This window comes from Marmota flaviventris, chromosome 19 (assembly GCF_047511675.1).
Source record: "Marmota flaviventris isolate mMarFla1 chromosome 19, mMarFla1.hap1, whole genome shotgun sequence".
Taxonomy (NCBI): domain Eukaryota; kingdom Metazoa; phylum Chordata; class Mammalia; order Rodentia; family Sciuridae; genus Marmota; species Marmota flaviventris.
Window position 1 is genome coordinate 21,036,862 of NC_092516.1, and position 21,415 is coordinate 21,058,276.

General features: G+C 46.2%; 1 protein-coding gene and 1 long non-coding RNA gene across 3 annotated transcripts; one reads left to right on the forward strand and one right to left on the reverse strand.

Moving 5' to 3' along the window:
• Positions 1-540: 540 nt before the first annotated feature.
• On the reverse strand, positions 541-13,611 carry Kif22 (kinesin family member 22). Of its 2 annotated transcripts, XM_027948687.2 has the most exons (14): positions 13,473-13,611; positions 8,036-8,231; positions 6,375-6,502; positions 6,134-6,288; positions 5,737-5,946; positions 5,424-5,654; positions 5,150-5,303; positions 4,910-5,045; positions 3,041-3,209; positions 2,303-2,471; positions 1,883-1,950; positions 956-1,168; positions 805-864; positions 541-680 (listed from the first exon to the last, which is right to left on the reverse strand). In XM_027948687.2, the coding sequence occupies exons 1-14, from the start codon at positions 13,528-13,530 to the stop codon at positions 633-635; spliced, it is 1,995 nt and encodes a 664-aa protein (XP_027804488.1). In that variant the 5' UTR covers positions 13,531-13,611; the 3' UTR covers positions 541-632. The 2 variants fall into 2 exon arrangements, with proteins under 2 accessions (XP_027804488.1, XP_027804487.2); XM_027948686.2 differs by having other exon boundaries at positions 805-1,168; positions 13,473-13,592.
• A 97-nt stretch (positions 13,612-13,708) lies between these two features.
• LOC114103051 (uncharacterized) lies at positions 13,709-14,907 on the forward strand. Its single transcript, XR_003584595.3, has 2 exons — positions 13,709-13,868; positions 14,597-14,907. It is a non-coding gene; the product is annotated as an uncharacterized lncRNA (long non-coding RNA).
• The last annotated feature ends 6,508 nt before the right edge of the window (positions 14,908-21,415 follow it).

Genomic DNA, 21,415 nt, shown 5'->3' on the forward strand with positions numbered 1-21,415 from the left:
GCGAGGCCAGCGGGAGGGGGGAGGCTCGGGAGGGACTCTGGCGGGAGGAGGGACGGGGGAGCCACCCGGCAGCCCAAGTCGCCCCAAGCGCGAGACCCCTGAGACGGCTGCTGATTGGCTGACGATGGTGCAGGTGGTGGGCGCGCGGGAGACAGGGCGGCTTCTCTTACCCCCCTTCAACGATTCCACCCCCCCCACCTCCCTGCGCCAGCGGCCGTTATTTCGCGCGCACGCGCACACAGCACCGCTGTCGTTGCTGAGCGGGAGAACAGGGGAGCGCGCGCCGGGGTACGGATGGGGCGGAGCCAACTTAGGCGCGCGCCCGTCTAACGGTCGGCATCCTCTGGCTTTCGCTTAAGCTTTTTGTTTCTTTTCGGCCACCGTCCACTCCCCTCCTCATTCCAGCGGTTTATTTACAAGCCCGTCCTGGTTCGTGGCTTCCTGAAGATGGCGTCCAAAGAAGTTTGCCGGCACCGCTCCCGTCCGACCCCAAGGGCAATTATACCTCAGCCCCCCTCCCCCCAAAAAACCAGGCTGAAGCACGGGAGGAAAAGCTGTATTTACAACACGCGGTGATACAAGGACTTAAAATTATATATATATATATAAAAGGCAGCGTGAGGAGTTGGCTGTCAGGAGGGACCACAGCGCTGGCCGGCGGCCAGGCCCAGGATGTTCGCCTGCAACACAGGAAAGAAGGGGACAGCAACGTTAGCGCCTAGGGGCAGAGCAGAGGCCAGGGAGAGCGCGCGCGCGCGTGTGTGTGTGTGTGTGTGTGTGTGTGTGTCCACATTGCCAGATTACCTTCAGGAACGACTCCATCTGTTTCCCGGAGATGCCCTCCACGCGTTCCAGGTCCTCCACCTGGCAGGGCAATAGCGATGGCGAAAGAGGCCTGGGGGCCACCGCCCACCTTGCCCCACCCCCAACTCAGCTGCCCACCCAGGGTTGTTACCTGAGTAAAGGGGCCATGGAGCTCCCTCCAGCCCACGATGAGCTGGGCCTTCTTCTGGCCAATGCGCTGCAGGCTGCGCAGATCCCGAGCTGAGCCTTCGTTCAGCAGATCAAGTATTTTTTGGCGCCCATGGGCCAGCAGCTCTGGGCTGATCTGTAGCTCCCAGCAGTCCTCAGCCTTCTCCTGGGTCTCTGAGGCATCCAAGGACTCCAGCTATGAGGCAAGGGGAGGTGAGTGACAGAAACAGCAGCAAAGCGCTTTGGACTCTGCCAAGACTAGGAGCCTAGCAGCAGCTACCTCCCCGCCCTCTCCAGCCTCTTCTCTCCAGTCAAGTGTCTGACCAAAAATCCTTCCCTAATCTACTTCTTATTTTAGTCAATTTTTAAGAATGGTGATACCAGCACCTTTCTCAGAATTCTGGTGATCCAATGAAATTAGTGAATGTAAAGCACAAAGCAAGAATGATCTTTCCTTTACTGCTGGAAGAATGCATGGGAGAAAGCCATAAATAAACACCTCCTCATAGTCCTCTCTGTTTGTGGGTAGTTCTAGTGGTGTTTCATTTTGGGCACAGGAGCTTGTGTGTGTTTGAGTTTCTTGCGACCTTAGGTCATATTCCTGTAAGTGGGCTCCTAAGTATGTAGAGGGCAGGAGCAAGGCTACACATAATCAGCAGCTGAATGAGGGAGGGAACCATTCAGAAGGAAAAAAACCTGCCACCTGTCAACCAATATGATAGGGACATCAACATTGTTGCATTTCACTCTTAACTGCCTTAACAGGTACCATCACCACACACAGGGTAAACAAGCTGGAAGGTATCAGCCAGGATGTATAATTTCAAGGCCAGTGCTCTGCCCCCTACAGCTCACTCCCCTTTACCTCTGTTAGATTTGATGTGCATCCTAAACCTCCAGCTAGTCTTACCTTTCTCTTCTGGCCTTTCTTCTTTAGGATATGGATCTCAGCACTTGGGGATGCTGCCTGTTCCTGAACTGAAAACAGGAATTGTGAATTGGAATCAGGGCAGAGGCCACTTCCCCCCCTCTGCTGGAAGCCACCAGGTTCTCCCATCTGATTGCCCAGTTCTCTTCCACCCTGGTTAACCATTTGTTGGGTTACCACATGACCTTATTTCTGTATTGGAAAGTAACCTCAGTTAGTCTTATATTATCACACTAACCTCTCAACCCAATGTACTAAACACGTGAAGGCAAAGCACCCAGCACTGCTTCAGATCCTCCCCAGCCCTCCCTGAGGCCAGTATATGCTGGAAAGACATGAATGACATGGTGGCTACTCCTTCCTTATGGGATTGCAGTTATCTGGCCCCTAGATCCAACTTACTGAGTTGTAGGGGCATCACCACAGCCTTTTTCAGGGGTTTTGCTGTTGTGACTGTGCGACGGGGAAGGGGTCGGAGCATTGTGAGAGAGCAGTTCTCCTTCTCCTTTGCGTCTGAGGCCTCCTGAGCCAGCACCTTGGCCTCCAGTTCTTTTTGCTTCATCTTAAGCCTCTATTGGAAAGGTTCAGGAAAATATATGAACTAGACCCCACCCCAGAGCAGCAGATTAGGAAGAGGAGGCAGAAATCGAAAAGAAGAAGCTACCAGGAGACAACTGGGCCTAAAATAATTAATGGCTTTCAAATGATCCAGAGGTGGAACAAGACTGTAAATACTGAAGGGAAGACTGTTCAAATAGGGTCCTCACTTAATGTGAGCTGGGTTTTAGGAAATACAATGTAAAATCTCTTTGGAATATTTTCCTCTTACCTCCTCACATCTCATCAAAGTTGTTTTTTTCAAAGTTCAATCATATTAAGGATATTCAAGCAGAAGTCTAAGAACTTTCAGTTGAGAGTGAAAACTGGACTCTAGTCTAGCCTGAGTGTCCTGCCCTGTCTGGAGATCCTGGGATCACTTCTCAAGGCCATTAAAAACCCTAGCCCAGGGCTAGGGTTGTGGCTCAGTGGTAGAATGCTTGCCTAGCATGTGTGAGGCACCACATAAAAATAAAGGCTTAGAAAATAATTATTAAAACACACATACACACATTATTATTATCACACACATTAAAAACTTACCTCAATCTCCAAGTCCTTCTCCTCCACTGTCTTAATGAGCACCATCCGCTCCCGCTTTGGGGTATTCAGCAGAGGGGTCCCTTGGGTCCCGTGGGAACCCAGCAGGCGGTCCAGGCTCAGGAGGCGTTCCAGCATGGCTGGATCCATGCTGCTTAGCTTCTGCAGGGGGCTGAGCAGTCAAAGAAGTTATTCCCCATTCTCCCGCCTTTCTCATTACTTTTTCCAGCAATAAGATTCTTCTTGTGGCTTAATTTGGTGTATCTGTGATTCCAGAACCCTGATGTTTAGTTGCTAGACAATCCTGAACAAGTCATCCAGCCTGACTATAATGTTTTCATTAGGCAAAGTAACCTCGAAGAGATGTCAGTTAAGAACAATCATTTAATGAACACTAGAGTGCCAGGTATTAGAGATCTATGACAGTGCCCTGCCCTGGAGGCGCTGTCTAATAAGTAAAGAGATCATAATAGGTGACAGCAAGGACTCAGGCGGAAGTCATCTTTAGCAGGGCTATAAGAGCCCCTAAAAACCTCAAATGCCAAGCCTTTATCATGTGGGAAGCAAGAAAGGCCTATCTTCAGTCCTGGCTGAGCACAGAGATGTCTATCACTCATTTCTGCCTGGAATATCACTCCTCATCTGTCACTTCTGACCTGAGTTATCTTTCAAAGTTAGTCTGATGCTGCCTTTCCTATGATGTTCAGATTGATTGTTCATCTTCTTTACTACACTAAGGACTAGCTCATCAAGGACAGAGACTATATCCTGTTCTTAATGTGCAAATGCCTTAGAAGACGAGGATCACAATACATGGGGGCAAACGCTAAAAGTTATTTCTTCCTTCTTTGCTTTCACAGAACAAGCAGCTTACTCTCTGTACTACATACCTGGCATCATACGCTAACTTTCCCATCTTACTTACCCCTTTTGAAAAGTGAGACCTCAGGTCTTACTATGATGTGCTACATCTCTGAGCCTCCCCTTACCAGAGTATCTATTTGGGAGACAACCTTCCTGTTCATATAATACACTTGTGTAAGTTTCTCTAAGTCTATGCACATAGGGGAGGGAAATGCTAACATATAGCTTGGGAAGGACAAGATTGAGAGATGGGACTGTGAATAAGCAAGCACCTTTTGTGTGTAGCATCTTCCTCAACTATAACTGCTCCCTGAGGTGTGCAGTGATCCTTGGCATTCTTAGGTCACCTCTGTTCAGTAGTCTTAGCACTTACATAGAGAGGCTCTATTTGGGCTAGGGGTCAAAATGAGGCAAAGTGGCTCCTTGGGATCAGGAAAGGTTAAGTGTCAGAGAGAATCCAAGGCCACTGAACAGAAGTGATCTCAGAATTGGTATATATTGGGCATGAGATAGGACAATCAGAAATGGGGAGGGTAGATAGCAACTAGTTCCCTAGAGAGTTCTGGAGAGGCTTGCCCCTAACACACAGACTGAGAAGTCTCAGTGAGGCATCTGTCTTCATCTTATCTCCTTTGCTTTGCTCTCATTCTCTGAACCTGAAAAATCTCATTGATTATTCTTGAACAAAAAGTAAAACTGCTCATCCTTCAAACAGTTGCCCCCAAATTTGAAGTTTTGCTGCAGTCATGTAAAGGGACTGGAAAATGGAAAGGGAGGGGGCCATAAGCCCAAGAAAGAGGCTTCCGTAGTTCCCAAGGCAGTGGCACCAAGAATAGACTGATCTGAGCACTTCAGTATTTCAACAGAGTATGATTTTGTGTGAATTCACTGGGAGAGGAACAAGTTCACAGCTATCTTTGCTCAAGGATCTGACAAGATAAACCCACTGCTATTCTGCAGCTGAGACCCAGCAGGAATGGGGGTACATCCAAGGGCATCACTTCTCACCTGAGTTTCTGGGAGGCAGAGACTGGAGCTACTGTGGGCTCAGGGCTTCTAATCTCCTCTTCCTCAGAACCTTGGGCTTGCTTCACCTCTGATGGGCCTAGCAGTTCTTTCTGAGACGGCTTAACAGGTGCCAAGACTAAAAGATTGGGGCAAGGTGTAAGAGGGGTGAAGTGTGGCTTCAGCAAACTTCCCTACCTGTCCAGACCTGGCCTTTCCACTCTTGCATCCTCTAGTCCTCACCATGAAGCTGTAGGCTCTCATTGGTGAAAGGCCGGTTGATGACCTCCTTGGACCTAGCAGCAAAGTTGAGTGCAGAGACTGTATCTAGGTAGAAGCGTCTCTCAGGGGCAATGTTGGCAATGAGTATGCTGTGGGCAGAGCCACCCAGAGAGTCCTGACAGATGGGGATTAGAGTAGATGGGTCAGAATCTTAGCCTTCCCGTTCCTTTACTACTATTCCCCCAAACCCCAGCAGGCCTAAGAACCTCCTTTCCTGGTCCCTTCTGGGCCTGACCTGCAACAGGCGAGTAAGCTTGCTGTCCCGGTAGGGTACACGAGGGAGGCCCTGGTTCAGCGCATCCACCACCTTGCCCAGTACAAACAGGGAGGTGTTGATGGCTCCACTCTCTTTGAGCCGTAGACCCTGGTTGCCTGTGCGCCGGTTGTCCTCTGAGCCAGCCAAATCAATCAGATAGAGTTTTCCCTCCCGCTGCCGAAATGGGGCCAAACGTTCCCTCTGATCCACCTGAAGGGGAAGAGTAAGGGCAGTAAGCTTAGCTCAGGCTTCCAGAGCTTCCCAGGGCCTCCCCTTTGTCAATGGCTCTCACCTTAACCAGGAGCACGGCATGACTGCGGGAAGAACGCTGGTTGAGACGGGTGGCTCCTACAGTCCGATTTCTACTGGCTGGCAGGAAGTGCCGCTCAAAATCAGCAAAGCTAGTGATGGGTTTCTGTGTGAGGCCTGGAATCAGGATGTTTCCTCTACAGTCTTCTCGGATCACCAGGTCTCCTGATGCAGGGTCCAAGAGGTCTAATACCTGAGGAGTAATAGGTAGGGCCAATTCTCCATGCACAGGCTTCTTATTTCTTGGGGACCAGTCTCCTTTTCTCTGTTGGATTCTCAAAGTTATGTAATCTGCTACTCTGACCAGAGTAGAGCTTCACAGTCTAGAACCCTGTCTTGGCTCTTTGTTTCTTCCCTCCCCAACCAGCGACAAGCCTCACCTTTTCCTGGTAGATCTCTAAGTAGGACATAGTAACAGAGAGGGCCCATGGCCGGCCCTCAGCACCTTCCTCCCTTGTCATCTGTAGGAGGTCCACGAGAGCCCGGGGAATCACTCCAGGTAGCTCTGGGCTACCCAGCATTGTGTGAGTCTTCCCTGGGGAAAGAGTGGAGGAAGCTAAGAGGTTTCCCTGTTTCCTTAGCCCTTTCTGACCCACAGCTGTTCCCCTCTGGCTCCCTCACCTGCCCCAGTAGGTCCATAGGCAAGCACACTGGCATTCTGTCCTTCTAGCAAGTGCCTCAGGATGGGCTGCACTGAGCCTGCATAGATGTCCTGCTGAGAGCTCTTCTCCCCATAGAAGGCATCAAATCTGTAGGCAGGAAGAAAGAAGTTTTAACAGGGTGTTCTGATAACACCCAGAACCAGAGCATACTGATTTTAGATTAAAAAGAAAATCTATGTCCCTTTTTTTTTTTTTTTTTTTAGCTCAAAGACCTTAAAAGCATCCACTGAAGAGCTCCTGTTTCCCAGTCTTTGTATTGGGTTAGAAAAACTGAAATAAATCTGATGTTGCTACTCTTGGGATTTTGCAATCTAGTGGGATAGACAAATACCCATACTTTGCTATGAAACAGAAAACAAAAATCATACTGGGAGTTAATTAATTCTACTGAAGGAAGATTTTGCCAGAAGAGAAAGAAATTTACCGGGCATAGTGGCACAGGTTTGTAATCCCAGCAGCTTGGGAAGCTAAGGCAGGAGACCACAGTTTCAAAGTCAGCCTCAGCAACTTAACAGGGCTGTAAGCAATCTGGTAAGACCCTGTCTCAAAATTTTAAAAAATTGGAGCTGGGTATGTAGCTCAGTAGTAGCCTAGCATGCATGAGGTTCTAAGTTCAATCCCCAGCACCACCACCACCACCACCAAAAAAAAAAAAAAAAAAATTTTTTTTAAAGGGATGGGGATATGGCTCAGTGGTTGAACACTCTTGGGTCTAAACCCTGGTACAAAAATAAATAAATAAATTTAAGTATAAAGAGTAGCACATAGACAAGACATGATGTGAAAGGGCTCAGCTTCCCATCTGTTTCATATGGCAGCACATATAGAATAGTATTTGTAGGGGTACTTAAGAGGATGCTGTTTAGGAATTGACTGAACACACACCTGCAGCTCATTTACTTGCCCTGGCAGAGAGGCTATGGTTTAGACTACTTACATTTAGTACATATTGACAGGATATGCCTGTAAAGAAACTTAAGCCAAATTATTAAGGGCCTAGAATAGGAGACAGCAAACTTCTGTAAAGAGCCAGACAATAAATATTTTAGACTTTATGGGCCATGTGGTTCCTTTCACAACCACTTAACTCTGTGACTGTTGTCCAAAGCAACTAGGACAATATGTAAATAAGTGATAAAACTTTACATAAAGACTCCTTGTCAGATTTGACCTATAGGCTTACCACCCCTACAGGCCAAGGAGTTTGAACTTTGAATCCCCAATGGAATTTTCAAGTAGTTGCCTTTATGAGTTCCATTTCCCAAATCTGCGTGATCCTCTCTGATACTGCCCAGCTGTACCTTGGTTGGCCTATATTCTCATATCCTCATATCCCCCAAACCCTACTCAAGGATCCCCTGCTCCCCTTTGCTATTTCTTCCTCCATTTGTGCCAGTTTCCCCTATAAGAATGAATAGTAATATATGTCAGATTCACCCTCCAGTCTTTCCCTGTTAGCATGTGCATCCATGAACATTTCCTGAATAAACAAATGAAGGTTTAGAGAACAAAGCTGTGCTGAGGAGGGAGCAGGATCCTAGGGAGACAGATCTAAGAAACTGACTAGGAAAGTGATATGATCAGGCCTAGGAGAGGAAGGAGGAGTAGCCTGAACCTTACTGGTATTTTAGAGTCTCTTGGTAGTTCCTCCAGTTGGCAACCTCAAGAGAGCAGCTATCTATGCCTCGCACACAGGGGGTTTCACTTGTTCCAGATGTTCCATCCACAAATGGCCGCAGCCGCACAGCCACCCTTACTCGAGCTGGAGGTGGGCGCCGGCCAGACCCCATCTTGCTTAGCCGACAGCGACCAGCTCCTGGAGAAGAGAAGGTATAAACATAAAGTATGGTGGTAACACAGAGGAAACAGAGACCAACTTTGCTGGGGACCACAGCTCACTTAGAGGAAAACTCTTTCCATGCTTGGTTGTGCTGTGGGTGCCCCCCACCCCCACAAGCTCAGGCCCAGTTCCTGCCCTCTCTACAAGTTCACTGAGGTGCAGAGGCTTCTCAAACTATACTGTGTATATAAATAACCCATATTTCCTTGTTAAAATTCAAATTTGGCTTCAGTCCATAAGGTGATGCCTGAGATTTTGCATTTCTTTTTCTTTTTTTCTGAGGTGCTGGGGATCAAACCTGAGATTTTACATTTCTTAAGAAATTCCTAGGCACTCTTGCTGTTGGGGCTAATGTTGAATTGTCAAGGTGTAGTAGACTAGTACTTCACAGGGTTGTTCTAAAGAATAAAACAATATCCAGGCTGGGGATATAGCTCAGTACCTCCAGTAATGGAAAATTAAAAAAGCAGAAGAAAAAAAGAAACAAACAAATTTGACATCTGAGCCCACCTAAAAACAGTCTTAAGTTCTCTGTAATTTTTTTTTTTTTTATGGTATTGAGGATTTAACCCAGAGGTACATTATCGTTGAGCTATATCCCCAGCCCTTTTTATCTTTTGAGACAGGTCTCAGTAAGTTGCTGAGGCTGGCCTTGAACTTGAAATCCTCCTGCCTTAACCTCTCCAGCTGCTAGGATTACAGGCGTGTGACACTGCATCCATCTGGGTCTCTATTTCTTATCTGAGGTTATAATATACTCACATGTCTCCCTAAACTATTAATAGAGGTTTTCTCCTGGTGGATGATTATGTGGGTTTATTTATTTATTTTTTTTAATGGTACTTACTTCTGTAATGCTGTATCACTGACATTTAAAAAAAAAAAAAAACCAACAACATTGTGAATGTCTTTCTTTGGAAGGAATCAGGTTGAAGAGCAGCCCCTAGTCCCCTTCTGTCCTAGTTTAGTCTGAAAAAGGTACTGATATATAATTCTTCTCTCTCATAAGCTTTTCATCACTTGCTTCCGATGATTAAATCTAAGTTATTTGAGGAAAAAATAGCAATTATGAATTATTTTTATCATTAGAAAACACAGTGACAAATCTGAAGAGGGTATTACTCTATTTTATGTTGGAGGATAGAATAGTAAAGCTGATAGCTAGTAGCAGAATTCAAACCTAGATCTCTTCACTCCCAAAATTCTGTTTTTAACAAGGATGCCATATTGACTCCTTTTTATGTACTACCATGGAAAGCTCTTATCAACTCTGAATTTCTCTTCCTTCCTGGTGGTAGCAGCTGGTTGCCCAGAGCCAGAGGCCCCTAAGAAGGCAAAAGAATGGTTGGTGTATGCAGTCATCATTACCCCTGGAAAAAAATTTTATACATAAGTAAGGCATGCCCATAAGTAGATGGCCTGTTTGAAAAACTAGCCTTCTGTTTCTTCATCTGACAAATGGGGTCAGTAACTCTGTTTCCACTGCACGGTTCACAAAGCACTTGGCTATCTAGTCCTCGTTTGTTCCTTGTGGCAATCCTGAAAGTCGAGAGGCAACAGGTAAAAACCTTCAATTGCATGTGTGCAGATACAAAATTGAGGTGCAAAGAGCTTTGCTGTCTTGTCAAAAATGTGTGCAATAGCCTCCTGTGTGATTTTTTTGAGAGAATAGAGAAAGAAAAGATACACTTAGGGAAGCTCAGTGATCCATATAAGAAGAAGTCAAGTCCACAATGAGGAAGAGTATAGATTTTGGTCAGACAGCTGTGTTTAAATTCTAGTTCTGGTCAGGCGCAGTGGCATATGCCTATAATCCCAGCTACTCAGAAGACTGAGACAAGAAGATCACAAATTTGAGGATAGCCTGGTGAAACTTGGTAAGACTCTGTCTCAAAATAAAAACAGCTGGGGATATAGCTCAGTGGTAGAGTACTCCTGGGCTCAATCACCAATAACATTAAGAAAACTAACAAGAAAACAGAGGTGGGGGGTGTAAGGATTTTATGAGAATTTAAAGGAATAATTGCAAAATGCCAGTACAGTGATTAGCATGTAGTCAGGAGATTCATTATTCAAGGTACAATGGCCTGGGTTCAACAAATTGAATAACCTAGGGAGACAATTTTTCATTTCTGTGCCTCAATTTCCTTAATCATATAATGAGAATAAATTAAAAATACCTATTCATGGGTTGTTAGGGGAGAAAGTAATTCATGAAAGTGCTTAAAACAACATCTGGTACTTGATTAAAAAACAAAAACAAAAACAAAAAAACCCTCAGTTTTTGAGGCTGGGGCTATAGTTCAGTGGTAGAGTGCTTGCCTCCCACATTTGAGGCACTGGGTTTGATCCTCAGAGGGAGGGAGGGGAGGGAGGGGAGGGGAGGGAGGGAGGAAGGAGTTGTGTCAATCTACAACTAAAATAATAATAATTTTTAAAAAAAGCTCAGTTGTCTTATTTTATATTCATCCCCCATTCCCATTTTCCAAATAAGGAAACCTCAGAATAGAGAGGTTAATATATTTGCCCATGTTCAACAGCTAGCAAGTAACAGCTTCAAATGAAAGTCTAACTTCAAAGTCTATATGTGAATCCCTCCTCAGTCCCTTCCATCTTTGTATCCCTGTGGGACTTTGAGTCAGAGGCAAGTTCTACCTATTAGCTGTGTCATCTTGGAAAGGTTACTTAACCACCCCAAAGTTCAGTTTCTCTTTATAAAAATAATAACAGTAACTATCCACATAAGATTGATTCAAAGTAAAAATGTACATGTTTAGCAAAGTGCCTAGCAGTCAAGTACTCAATAAAAGTTAGCTGTCATTATTATAATTATTATATGTTCTTGCTACTTACACTTCAACCCCTGCAACTTGCTTCTGCCCTTATTATTCAGCAGTGTCACCAATACCTCTCTACCACAAGATACAGTAGACACCTTCAGTCCCAATCCGATCTGACTGCCCAGCAGTATTCAATATTCTTTGGAGACACACTATTCTCTCACCATGCCATCCACTCCTCTGGTTTTCTTACTACCTCTTAGTTCACTCCTTGGCCATTCTTAAATATTTATCCTCTTTCTAGACCACGGTCTCTCATCATTGACATTATGGGCTAGATAATTCTTTGCTATGTAGCTGTCGGGTTTTCCCCTGCTCTCCTTTCTATTCCCGATGCCTGGCACAGAATAGGTTCTCGGGAGCACTTGCTGAAGAAATTAAGATTGGATAATCTGGCTTGTTCATTTCACATTTTCATCATTAAAATGTCTCACTGCTATCCCTGCCCCAGAGCTCACAATCTAGGGGTGAAGGCGAGGCACATGTTAAGAACTGCTTACAGTACAAGAATCTCTCTCTCTCATCATAAAAACAACTCTGAGATTGGTTGATGCTAGTACTTCTTTTAATTTTCTCCTCTCCTACAATTCCCAAGTTTCATCAACTTAACTCTTCTCTCCTTTATGCATGAGGAGACTGAGCCAAAAGAATGTCTTTGGCCTTCTTTACATTACAAATAATACTTGGTGCTCTTTTCTTATAAATACTTAGCAAACTACTATTCAACCTTTGACACTCACTTCAAATATCACATCACATCTTTAGTGGGGCACCTGTAATCCCTTATATTTAGGAGGCTGAGGCAGAAGGATTACAAGTTTGAAGCCAGCCTGGGCAGCTTAGACCCTGCCTCAAAAACAAATTAAAAAATAAAACAAAAAAGGCTGTAAATGTAGCTCAGTGGTAGAGCACTTACTTAGCATGTTCAAGGCCCTGGATTCTATCCCCAGTACTGCCCTCCCCCCCAAAACTAAACTCTTTAATGAAGCCCTCCCAGAACAGAATACCCAAGGGTTTATTACAGATTCCACACTATCTGTAGCAGTTTATACATATCTCTCATAGTACATCTGTTCATGTTACTACTGAAACAGACTGAAAGCTCTCTAGGGAAAAAGCAATTCAAGTATTTTAATATCTATTAAGTATCAGACACAATAGGTTTAAGAAGGGTGAAGGGAAGTATTGCCCAGACAGGAACAGCAGGTACTTGGGCATAATGGTTAGAGGCAGAGACCCTAGAATCAAATTGCCTGAGTGTGAATTCAGACCCCACCCACACTTACTAGTTTTGTTAACTCTGAGCAAGTCATTTAACCCACTTATGCTGCAGTTTCCTCATGTCAGAAACAAGGACAAAAACAGTAACACTGTGTGAGCATTAAATGGTTCATCACCATAAAATGCTTACAACTGTGCCTGGAGCACAGCAACAGCTCAACCTGTGTTAGACACTCTCCTAAATACCTTTGTTTCCCTGACAAACTGTAAGAAGCTCAAATAATTTGCTCTAGTATCCACCATAATCACGGATCAGAAGAGAGGAGAGGAACATGTAAACAAATACTTGTATACACGTTTCTAAATATCCTAACAGTCTTTCAACCCTAAAACAGCATTCACGCTGGGCGCGGTGGTGCACGCCTGTAATCCCAGCAGCTTGGGAGGCTGCGACAGGAGGATCGCGAGATCAAAGCCAGCCTCAACAAAAGTGAGGCGCTGAACAGCTCTCTAAATAAATACAAAATAGGGCTAGCATGTGGCTCTGCAGTCAAGTACCTCCGAGTTCAATCCCCGGTCCCCCCAAAAAAAAACAAAACAAAAACAGCATTCACTTCCAGGATTAGAGGGAAAGGAAACAGTCTTTTAATTCCCTTTTCTGTGATCTCGGCTCATTTTGTGCTGTTAACTCACAACTAGCTGCAGCCTGGTGCGAACCTCAACCAGCTCGCCTGCATCTCCAGGGATCTCTCTGCACCCAAACACCATGTCCTGCACAGAAACGTTCTCCTCAGACGACCAACCCCTTCCTTCTTGTCCTTACGATCACAGCGTTAGCCACTTTTCCCTTGATTACTCAAGTAACCCCCAAGGATGGGGTCGTTGTTCCTATTTTTCAGACAAAGAAGTTGAAGCTCAAAAAAGGAAAAATGCTCCAGGTTCAAACCCAAGCAGTTAGGTCTAGGTCGGGTCTATTGACCCGAGCCGTAAGCAGGAAGCAGAGAGGACCAGGGCCTGACGCTCGCAACCCCCACTCCCGCTTTCTCTCTCTCCCGGTCCCTGCGCCATCAAGGACTCTTCCTGGCAATCCAGGGAGCCCAAGCCAGACTTTGACGCATTACCCCATAAAGCTCCAGACCTTGTCGGGTCTGTATACCTGAGGTAGCCGCCGCCATCTCGCGTCGCCTCAGCAGCGAGGAGGACCCAGCAACCATTCCACTCCCTCCTTCGGGCCCGCCTCTCCCATTCGAATTGCCCGGTGACCCGCCCCTCTCCCAGGATCCACCAATCACGGCTACTCGCTGCCGGAAGCCTCTGCCTGTGATTAGTAACTAATCCGCCTTCTAGAGCTGGTCTGTGGGTCCCGCAAGTAAAAGTTTCCCCTGGCGGAGGACGCATGCGCACGCACATCGCCAGCGCAGCCGTTAACTTCGGGCATGCGCTCGGGCGCGAACCCGGATGCAAAAGGCATAGATGACAGTGGCTGATGCCGGTACTGGGAACCGAGCCCGGCACCACCTTCAGGCTTTCAGGTTTCCAGGCATAGATTTGCGTGAGTATTTTCTTCTCATTTTTTTTCCCTCCTCAGCTACGAATCAAGTAGACAGTGATCCAAGGCACTTGATCGATTCCTCCAGAAATGTCCTTGTGCTGAATACAATTTTCACTATTTTAGTGGCAGAGAGGTGATTATAGGTAAGAAAGGGAAACAGGACAATTCTGTAAACGATGGCAGTGATCCTCACTTTGTACATTTTATTGCCTCAGAAGTTGTTTCATACGTCTGTGTGGTGGGGGTGGTTTTGTTAATTGTGGGAGTTAAGGGTGCCGCAATATCCAGTCAGTTTTATAGATCTGGACCACCCTGTGTTCTGGACAGTCACACTGTATTCATCTCTTGCTGATCCCAAGGCCACTGTATGTCCCCTTGTGTCACATGTCTGAGCTGAGGAGACCAGCTCAATGGAGATTAGCTCGATGTCCTTATTTTAGAAGTTGGCACATCGAAGTGAACTTTATGTAAATCTTTACTTGTTACTCCCAAAATGTATCCTTAGGGGTTCAACAGTCTTAAGTAGTTTTCCATCTCTTCTGGAAGTTTATCCAGGGATGACCATCCCATCAAAAATACCGTTTAGGGATGAGGATATAGCTTAGTTGCTAGAGTGCTTGTCTCACATACACAAAGCCCTGGGTTCAATCCCCAGCTCTGGAAAAAAAAAAAAAAAATATATATATATATATATAGTTTAAAGTGAACAGGAAAATTACCCAAAACAGATCCAGTGGGCCACAGGAGAAGAGAAGTGGAAGTCCTCACACCGAGATAGTGGTCATTTCGGCTTCTGAAACCAGGCTCCCCACCACAAGCTTCCTGCCCTATCCTAGCTGCTGTTCTGGCTTGAACAACCCCTACTTGCATACCTACCTATTAGAAGCCAGGACCACTTTGTAACCTGATCTCCTGCACTGCCTTATCTCCTTGTAACCGGATCTCCTGCACTGTGCTGTAACCCCACTGTTTGGGTCCCAGAATTTTCAAGTGTGAGCTCATCTGTGTCCGCTAGCATAAATAAACCCAAGTTCTCCTACTTCAAGTGTCACTTGGTTTCTTGTCAGTCTATTTTTCCACATTTCTTGAGGCACCAGCAAGATTCCAACCATTCTGATTCCTCGAGCCAACAGCCAGTGGCTGGACTGCACTGAGTAGGAAGGGACTCATTAGGTGGTGCACCACCCATAGGTATTCTAGTTCCTTCTTCACCCTGGAGTGCCAACCCTCCAGGCAGCCTTGCCCCAACCAGACTCCAACAGCAACTCCAAGAAGAAATCTACCAACTCACCTGGCAACTCGTCCGGACCCAGTAAGACCCTAGAAAAGTCAGTCCCCAGTCAGGTCCCATCCCACTGGGCGGAAGGGGAGCTTGATCAGTCCCCAAAAGAAACTCTACAGGTCAGGGACCTCCCAAAGTGGGGAGGAAATCCAATAACCTTTGATGTGTGAATGTGTGGATGAGCGATCTGATTTGCTGGCATCTCAGATTTGAGTTTGTTGCTCCATGGCAGAAAGCTACAGAGTCTGAATGGGTCTGTTCTGCAATTCCACGGTGGCCCTCATGTAGCTTAAGGTGGCATCTGGGCAACCGGATCCAGAGTCATGAGGCTGACCCCACCATTGATGCTAAGAGGCACCTAAGTTCTTTTTGAAGGCAGCCAGGCAGACATCTGGTTGGTCTCTTCTCTTGAAGGGGCACCCTCCCTTGTTTGTCTTTGTATCACCAATTCAAAGAGGGGAACACATAGGGTGGGAAATAGAGAGCACTACCTGACTACCATGGGTGGAAGTTCCTTGAAACCTTAGACTTAAAAATTTCAAGAAGGGATTCTCAGGAGACTATGGGATCAAATGTCTCCAGGAAAGTTGCACACACTGTGCAAATTGGAATGGCCCTCTGAAGAAGTACTGTTAGGGCCGTCTATCAGGTTGTAATAGGGATCCCCAGATACCCAAATCAGTTCCACTGTATCCTGGCTTCAGATAGCCCAAAGCGTGCCTCCTTGGGTCTGATGTGCTAACAAAAAGGGACAAAGCAGCTTTTTTTTTTTTAACCTGCAAATGCCATGATTTTATTCTCTTTTAATGCTGAGTAATATTCCATTATGTATATATATACTACACTTTCTTTTTTTAATTTTAATTTGTTATATGTGACAACAGAATGCATTAAAATTCATATCACACATATAGAGCACAATTTTTCTTATCTCTGGTTGTACGGGCAAAGCAATTTTTGTGGCCCAGGTAAAGAATCCCAAAGACCATGAGCTGATCAAGCTTGTTTTGCAAGAGGACCCAGAGGATGAGCCAGCTGTGCTGCCCCCCAAACGCTCCTAGCATGCTGCCACCATCGAGGCAACCAACACTGCATCTCCCAGACACCCTGCTGCCTTCAGTGAGTCCCCCTCAACCTTTTCAGCAGCTTCCCAGTCCAGACAGCACCCCAAGCTCTCCTCTGGCCTGGAGGCCAAGTCCACAGCCCATGAGGCAATGCCATTGTTCATCCCAAGCACCATCCCCTTTGACTGTGACCCTCAAGATGCCACTCCAGGAAATGCAGGGGCTACCACAGATAAATGGGACAGACAGCATTGTCCAGCCCAGGTGCTCTATCCTGTATTACCAATCTTTTAGTACCACAGATCTCCTAAACTGGAGACCCTACACACCATCCTATTCAGAGAAGCCCCAAGCCATGATCAGCCTCCCAGAGACCATATTTCAGAACTACCAAGCTACTTGGCATGATTGCCACCAGATCCTTCCATATTTCAACATGGAAGAGTGACAATGAATCTTGACAGATGTTCACAGCTGGCTCCAAGGGGAAAGCCCCAGCAGGAACCCTAGATGCAGAAGCTTGGGCAACTGAGGCATCCCTGATGCTTGGCCTGCCTGGGACTTCATTATAGTGGATGGACAAGGAGCCCTCAGTCAGTACTGTGGTGCCCTCCTACAGGCTTGGCAGGAGCTAAAAAGCCAATAACACGTTCAAAACCGCAGCAGTTATCCAGAAACCAAAGGAGTCATCAGCTACTTCTACAAGAAACTGCGTGAGGTCTTCTGAATGTACACTCTTTTTGATTCAGAAACATCAGAAAACCAGTGAATGGTCAACATAGTGTTTGTGTGGCCCAACCTACACTGACATTCACTGGAAATTCCAGAAACTTGAGGGCTCGCTGGAATGAATGTCACCCAGCTGATAGAAGAGGCAAACAGGGTCTTTGTGAATCAAGACCATGAGGCTAAATGGGAAGCCAAAAAGAAAATGAAAATCAAGGTATCTTTATTGGCTGCAGCTCTAGCAAAATCTGACCAGGTAGTCAGCCCCACCATGAAAGGGGGGACCCAATAGAAGAGCCCTGCTCTGACAAGACCACTGAGCCTATTGCAAGGAGACTGGCCACTGAAAGAATGAATGTCCTCATCATAAGGGACCAATATAAGGACCCAACAAGACTGCTCAGGGAAGAAGACAAAAATGGCAACCTAAACCAGAAACTAGAACCTCATTGGTCTGGCCAGAATCAAGGCAGACTAGGGAAAACCAGGCTCCTTACTACAGAGCCCCTGAGAACCCACAGTCAAAATGAAGGTGGGTAGCCAGTTAGTGACTTTCGTGGTTGATTCAGTCACTGAACACTCCATGGTCACTGTACCTGTGGCCCTACTCAGCACAGTAGTCGGTACCACCGGCACCTAAATTACCCAGCAGTTGTGTGAATCCTGGATATGCCAGCTAGAAGGACACATGGTGACTCACAAATTCTTGTACCTACCAGAATGCCCAATTCTCCTGCTGGGAAGAGACATACTAACAAAGCTCAGAGCCCAAATCACCTTCACCCAGGGAGGGCTCACAAGTCTTACATTGAGGGAACCAAACATCCTTATCATGACAGGATTATACCTATAGAAGATGAATAGCAGCTTTACCTCCAGGAGAGGGGGAACCTGATGAAGCCCACCTGCCTGTTGGAGGAGTTTCCTGATGTCTGGGCTGAGAAAGGGCCCCCAGCTTGGCTCACAACCATAGACCCATAATGGTAGATCTCAAACCTGGGGCTCTCCCTGTTAGGCAGAGACAATATCCAGTGCCATGGGAAGTATGTCTGGGGATTCATGCCCACTTGCAGTGGCTTAAGGATGCAGGAATACTGGTTGAATGCCAGTTGCCGTGGAACACCCCACTGCTGCCTGTCAAGAAGGCAGGAAGAAGTGACTACTGACCTGTCCAGGACCTAAGGGCAATCAGCAATGCCTTTATCATGCTGCACCCAGTGGTTCCCAACCCCTATACTCTTCTGAGCCTCCTGCCACCATAAGCAAGCTGGTTCACCTGTCTGGACCTAAAAGACACTTTCTTCTGCCTCTACCTGACCCTGGCTAGCTAGCCTCTATTCACTTTCCAGTGGGAATACCCCCAAAGGGGGAAAAAAACCACAAATGACCTGGACTAGACTGCCTCAGAGATTCAAAAACTCACCCACCCTGTTGTGAGAAACCCTAGTAGCAGACCTGTCAACTTTTTTGAAAGAAAACCCAGGCTGTACCTTGTTCCAATATGTGAATGACATTCTCCTGGCAAGTCCCAACTTTGAGAAATGCTGGGAAGGAACAAAAGCATTGTTAGCCTGCCAGGCAGGCTACAGAGTTTCTTGGAAAAGGGCCCAATGTGCCAGCAAGAGATCCAGTACCTTGGGTTCATCATTTCCGAAGGATGACACACCCTAGGTCCAGAAAGAAAACAGGCCATCTGCTCCATTCCACAACCAAAGACTGAAAAGGATGCCTAAGAATTCTTTGGAGCAGCAGGGTTCTGCCGCATCTGGATACCTAGATATTCTAGCCTGGCCAAATCACTCTATGAAGTCACAGCAGGTTCTGAAAAGGACCCTCTGAACTGGAGACAGGACCAAGAAAAGGCTTCCCAAGAGGTAAAGAGAGTGTTTGAATCAGAGTCCTTACCCAAACAGTGGGTCCATAGCAGCGGCCTGTGGCCTACCTGTCAAAACACATGGACCCAGTTGCCTCAAGGTGACCACCATGTTTTCAGGCCTTGGCTGCTATGTATGGTAACCTTAATCGAGGAAGTCAAAAAGCACACCCTGGGATAGGATTAATGTTGAGATTTCCCATGCTGTCGTGGCACTAATGAATGGGCAAGGACACACATGGTTAACCTGTTCCAATGTAGCTCATTATCAAGGACTACTATGTGAAAACCCATGAGTCAGGTTTGAAATTCAAACCCTGCTATTGCAGGGAAACAGATGACCAGAAACAGCAAGCAGCACTCAGAGAGGAGAACTCCAAACTTTATTTTACACTGGCGGGCCCAGAGGAAAACAAAACTCCAAATTCTGAGCCCTGGTCCACAGTTTTTCACAATATTTATAGGTTATTTGACATCATCTTAGACCCATCCTATCACTGGGGCTTTCCTCTTTAAAAAAAAAAAAACAGTTCCTAATCTATGCAGCTGAAGACCCTGTGCAGGGTCTCTAACATAAAGGATGCTTACAGAAACAGATAAGAAAAACAGCTCTTTTCATAGGCATCTGTTACATTTCAACAGATTCCTAGGGCAGTTATTTACAACCCAAAAGGTAGGGGCCCATGATTAATTAGGCTTCCTGGAGAGAGGGGAACAGAACTGACCCCTCCCCAGGTATTGGTTTCTTATTGTAATGTTTTTGTAATTTCATTTCATAACCAGGTCTGGTTTTGCCATCACACTGCTACTTTCCTGCCAACAGACAAAGGGCCTCCAGATCACAACTGTGAGGAAATGATGGATGGAGTTGACTCTAACAGACCAGACTTAATGGATGTCTCCCTCTCAGATTCGAAACTTGAACTCTTTCCAGATGGAAGCAGATTTGTCCAGAGAGGACAATGGAAAGCTGGGTTCACAGTCACTACTGCTAACGACATCACATAGGCTGAAGCCCTGTTGCAAGGATGGTACACATAGCTAGCTCAACTTTGGGCATTGGCCCAGGCATTATGATGGGCAAAAGGGTAACAGTGAACCTCTATACTGATTCAAAGAATGCCTTTGCCACCCTGCACGTGAATGTAGTGATCTACAAGGAAAGAAAGCTACTGACATCAGAAGGAAAAGAGATTAAGAAGAAGGAAGAAAAAATCTCCAAATGTTGGATGCGGTCTGGGAGCCATCCCAGGTGCAGGGGCCACGAAAAGGGCTCAGACTGTGTCAGCAGGGGAAATCACCTGGCTGACCGTGCGACAAAGGAGGCTGCAGAGAAACTAAGTTCCCTCAGAGAGCTGAATCGAACCGCCAAGCTCTTGAGGGCCCCAGAGCTGCCTCCTACCCCTAATTATACTAAGGAAGAGGAACAGTGGGCAAAGGAATAAAGGAAGAAGGTAGCTGGTGGAAGCTGCCTGACCAGAGACTCTTTGTCCCCAGTATTGTAGCACATGTGCACAAACTAATACTAAATTAAGCCCCAGGGTACAAACAACAGGAACCAGGCCTTTCAAGGATGTGCAGATAGATTTCACAGAGGTCAAGACCTGTTGGGAATACCAATACCTCCTGGTCCTTGTCTGTACTTATTCAGGGTGGGTTAAAGCTTTTCCTAGATGCACAGAAAAGGCAGAAGTAGTAAAGGCCCTTTTGAGAGAAATTATTCCCAGATACAGGCTTCCACTCTCTATCGGATCAGATAACAGTCTGGGCTTCATTGCAGAAATAGACCAAGGCCTGGCTCAGATGTTAAAAATAAAATGGAAACTCCAAGCAGCATATAGACCTTAAAGTTCAGGTAAAGTAGAGCACATGAATTGGATCTTAAAAACCACTTTATCTGCGCTCTGCCAGGAAACTCAGTCCCCCTGAATGGAAATATTACCATTAGCCCTACAAAGAGCATGCTGTACCCCACAACCCTCTGGTTAACCACTCACCCTTTGAGATTCTCTATGGCAGATCCCCCTCTCAGGCTTAGGGGAGACCTCAAGCAGATTGGAAACTTGGAAATGTCTTGACATCTCCAAGCCCTGGGAAAAATCCTACACCATACCTTCCAAGAAGTTTCAGAAAGGACCCCCATCCCCATGGGTAACTGGGCTTATCCCCACCAAACAGGAGACATGATTTGGGTAAAGGATTGGAAAAAGGAGCCATTCCAGCCTACTGGTCCCCATCTGGTAATATAGGCAACTCCCACTTCTGTTAAGGTTGCAGGTGTTACTCCCTGGATCCATCACTCCTGGATGAAGAATGCAATTCCAACAGACCTTAACAATTGGCAAACAGTATGGGACCCAACTACCCCCATCAAATTAAGCACAGAGAATGACCCAGGAATCCACAGCAAATAGAACTCCAGCCCTGCTCTGACCATACTCCAGAGGCTGGTCGGTCAGTGCACAGCAGAAGCTTGAGGATTCACCTATCAAAATATAAATGAACCCCCTCTGTTACATCTATCCCTTGCTGCTAATAAGCACTGTTGCTATATGCCTTGATGTTGGATTAGATGTCACTGAACCCCAAGATTGGAGCATGG

Coding starts and splice junctions, on each gene's coding strand:
- Kif22 (XM_027948686.2), bottom strand. CDS start 13,530: ATGGTTGCTGGGTCCTCCTCGCTGCTGAGGCGACGCGAGATGGCGGCG. Junction 5,655..5,736: donor ATGCCGTGCTCCTGGTTAAG/GTGAGAGCCATT, acceptor CTTCCCCTTCAG/GTGGATCAGAGGGAACGTTT. Junction 5,046..5,149: donor TGAGAGCCTACAGCTTCATG/GTGAGGACTAGA, acceptor CCAATCTTTTAG/TCTTGGCACCTGTTAAGCCG.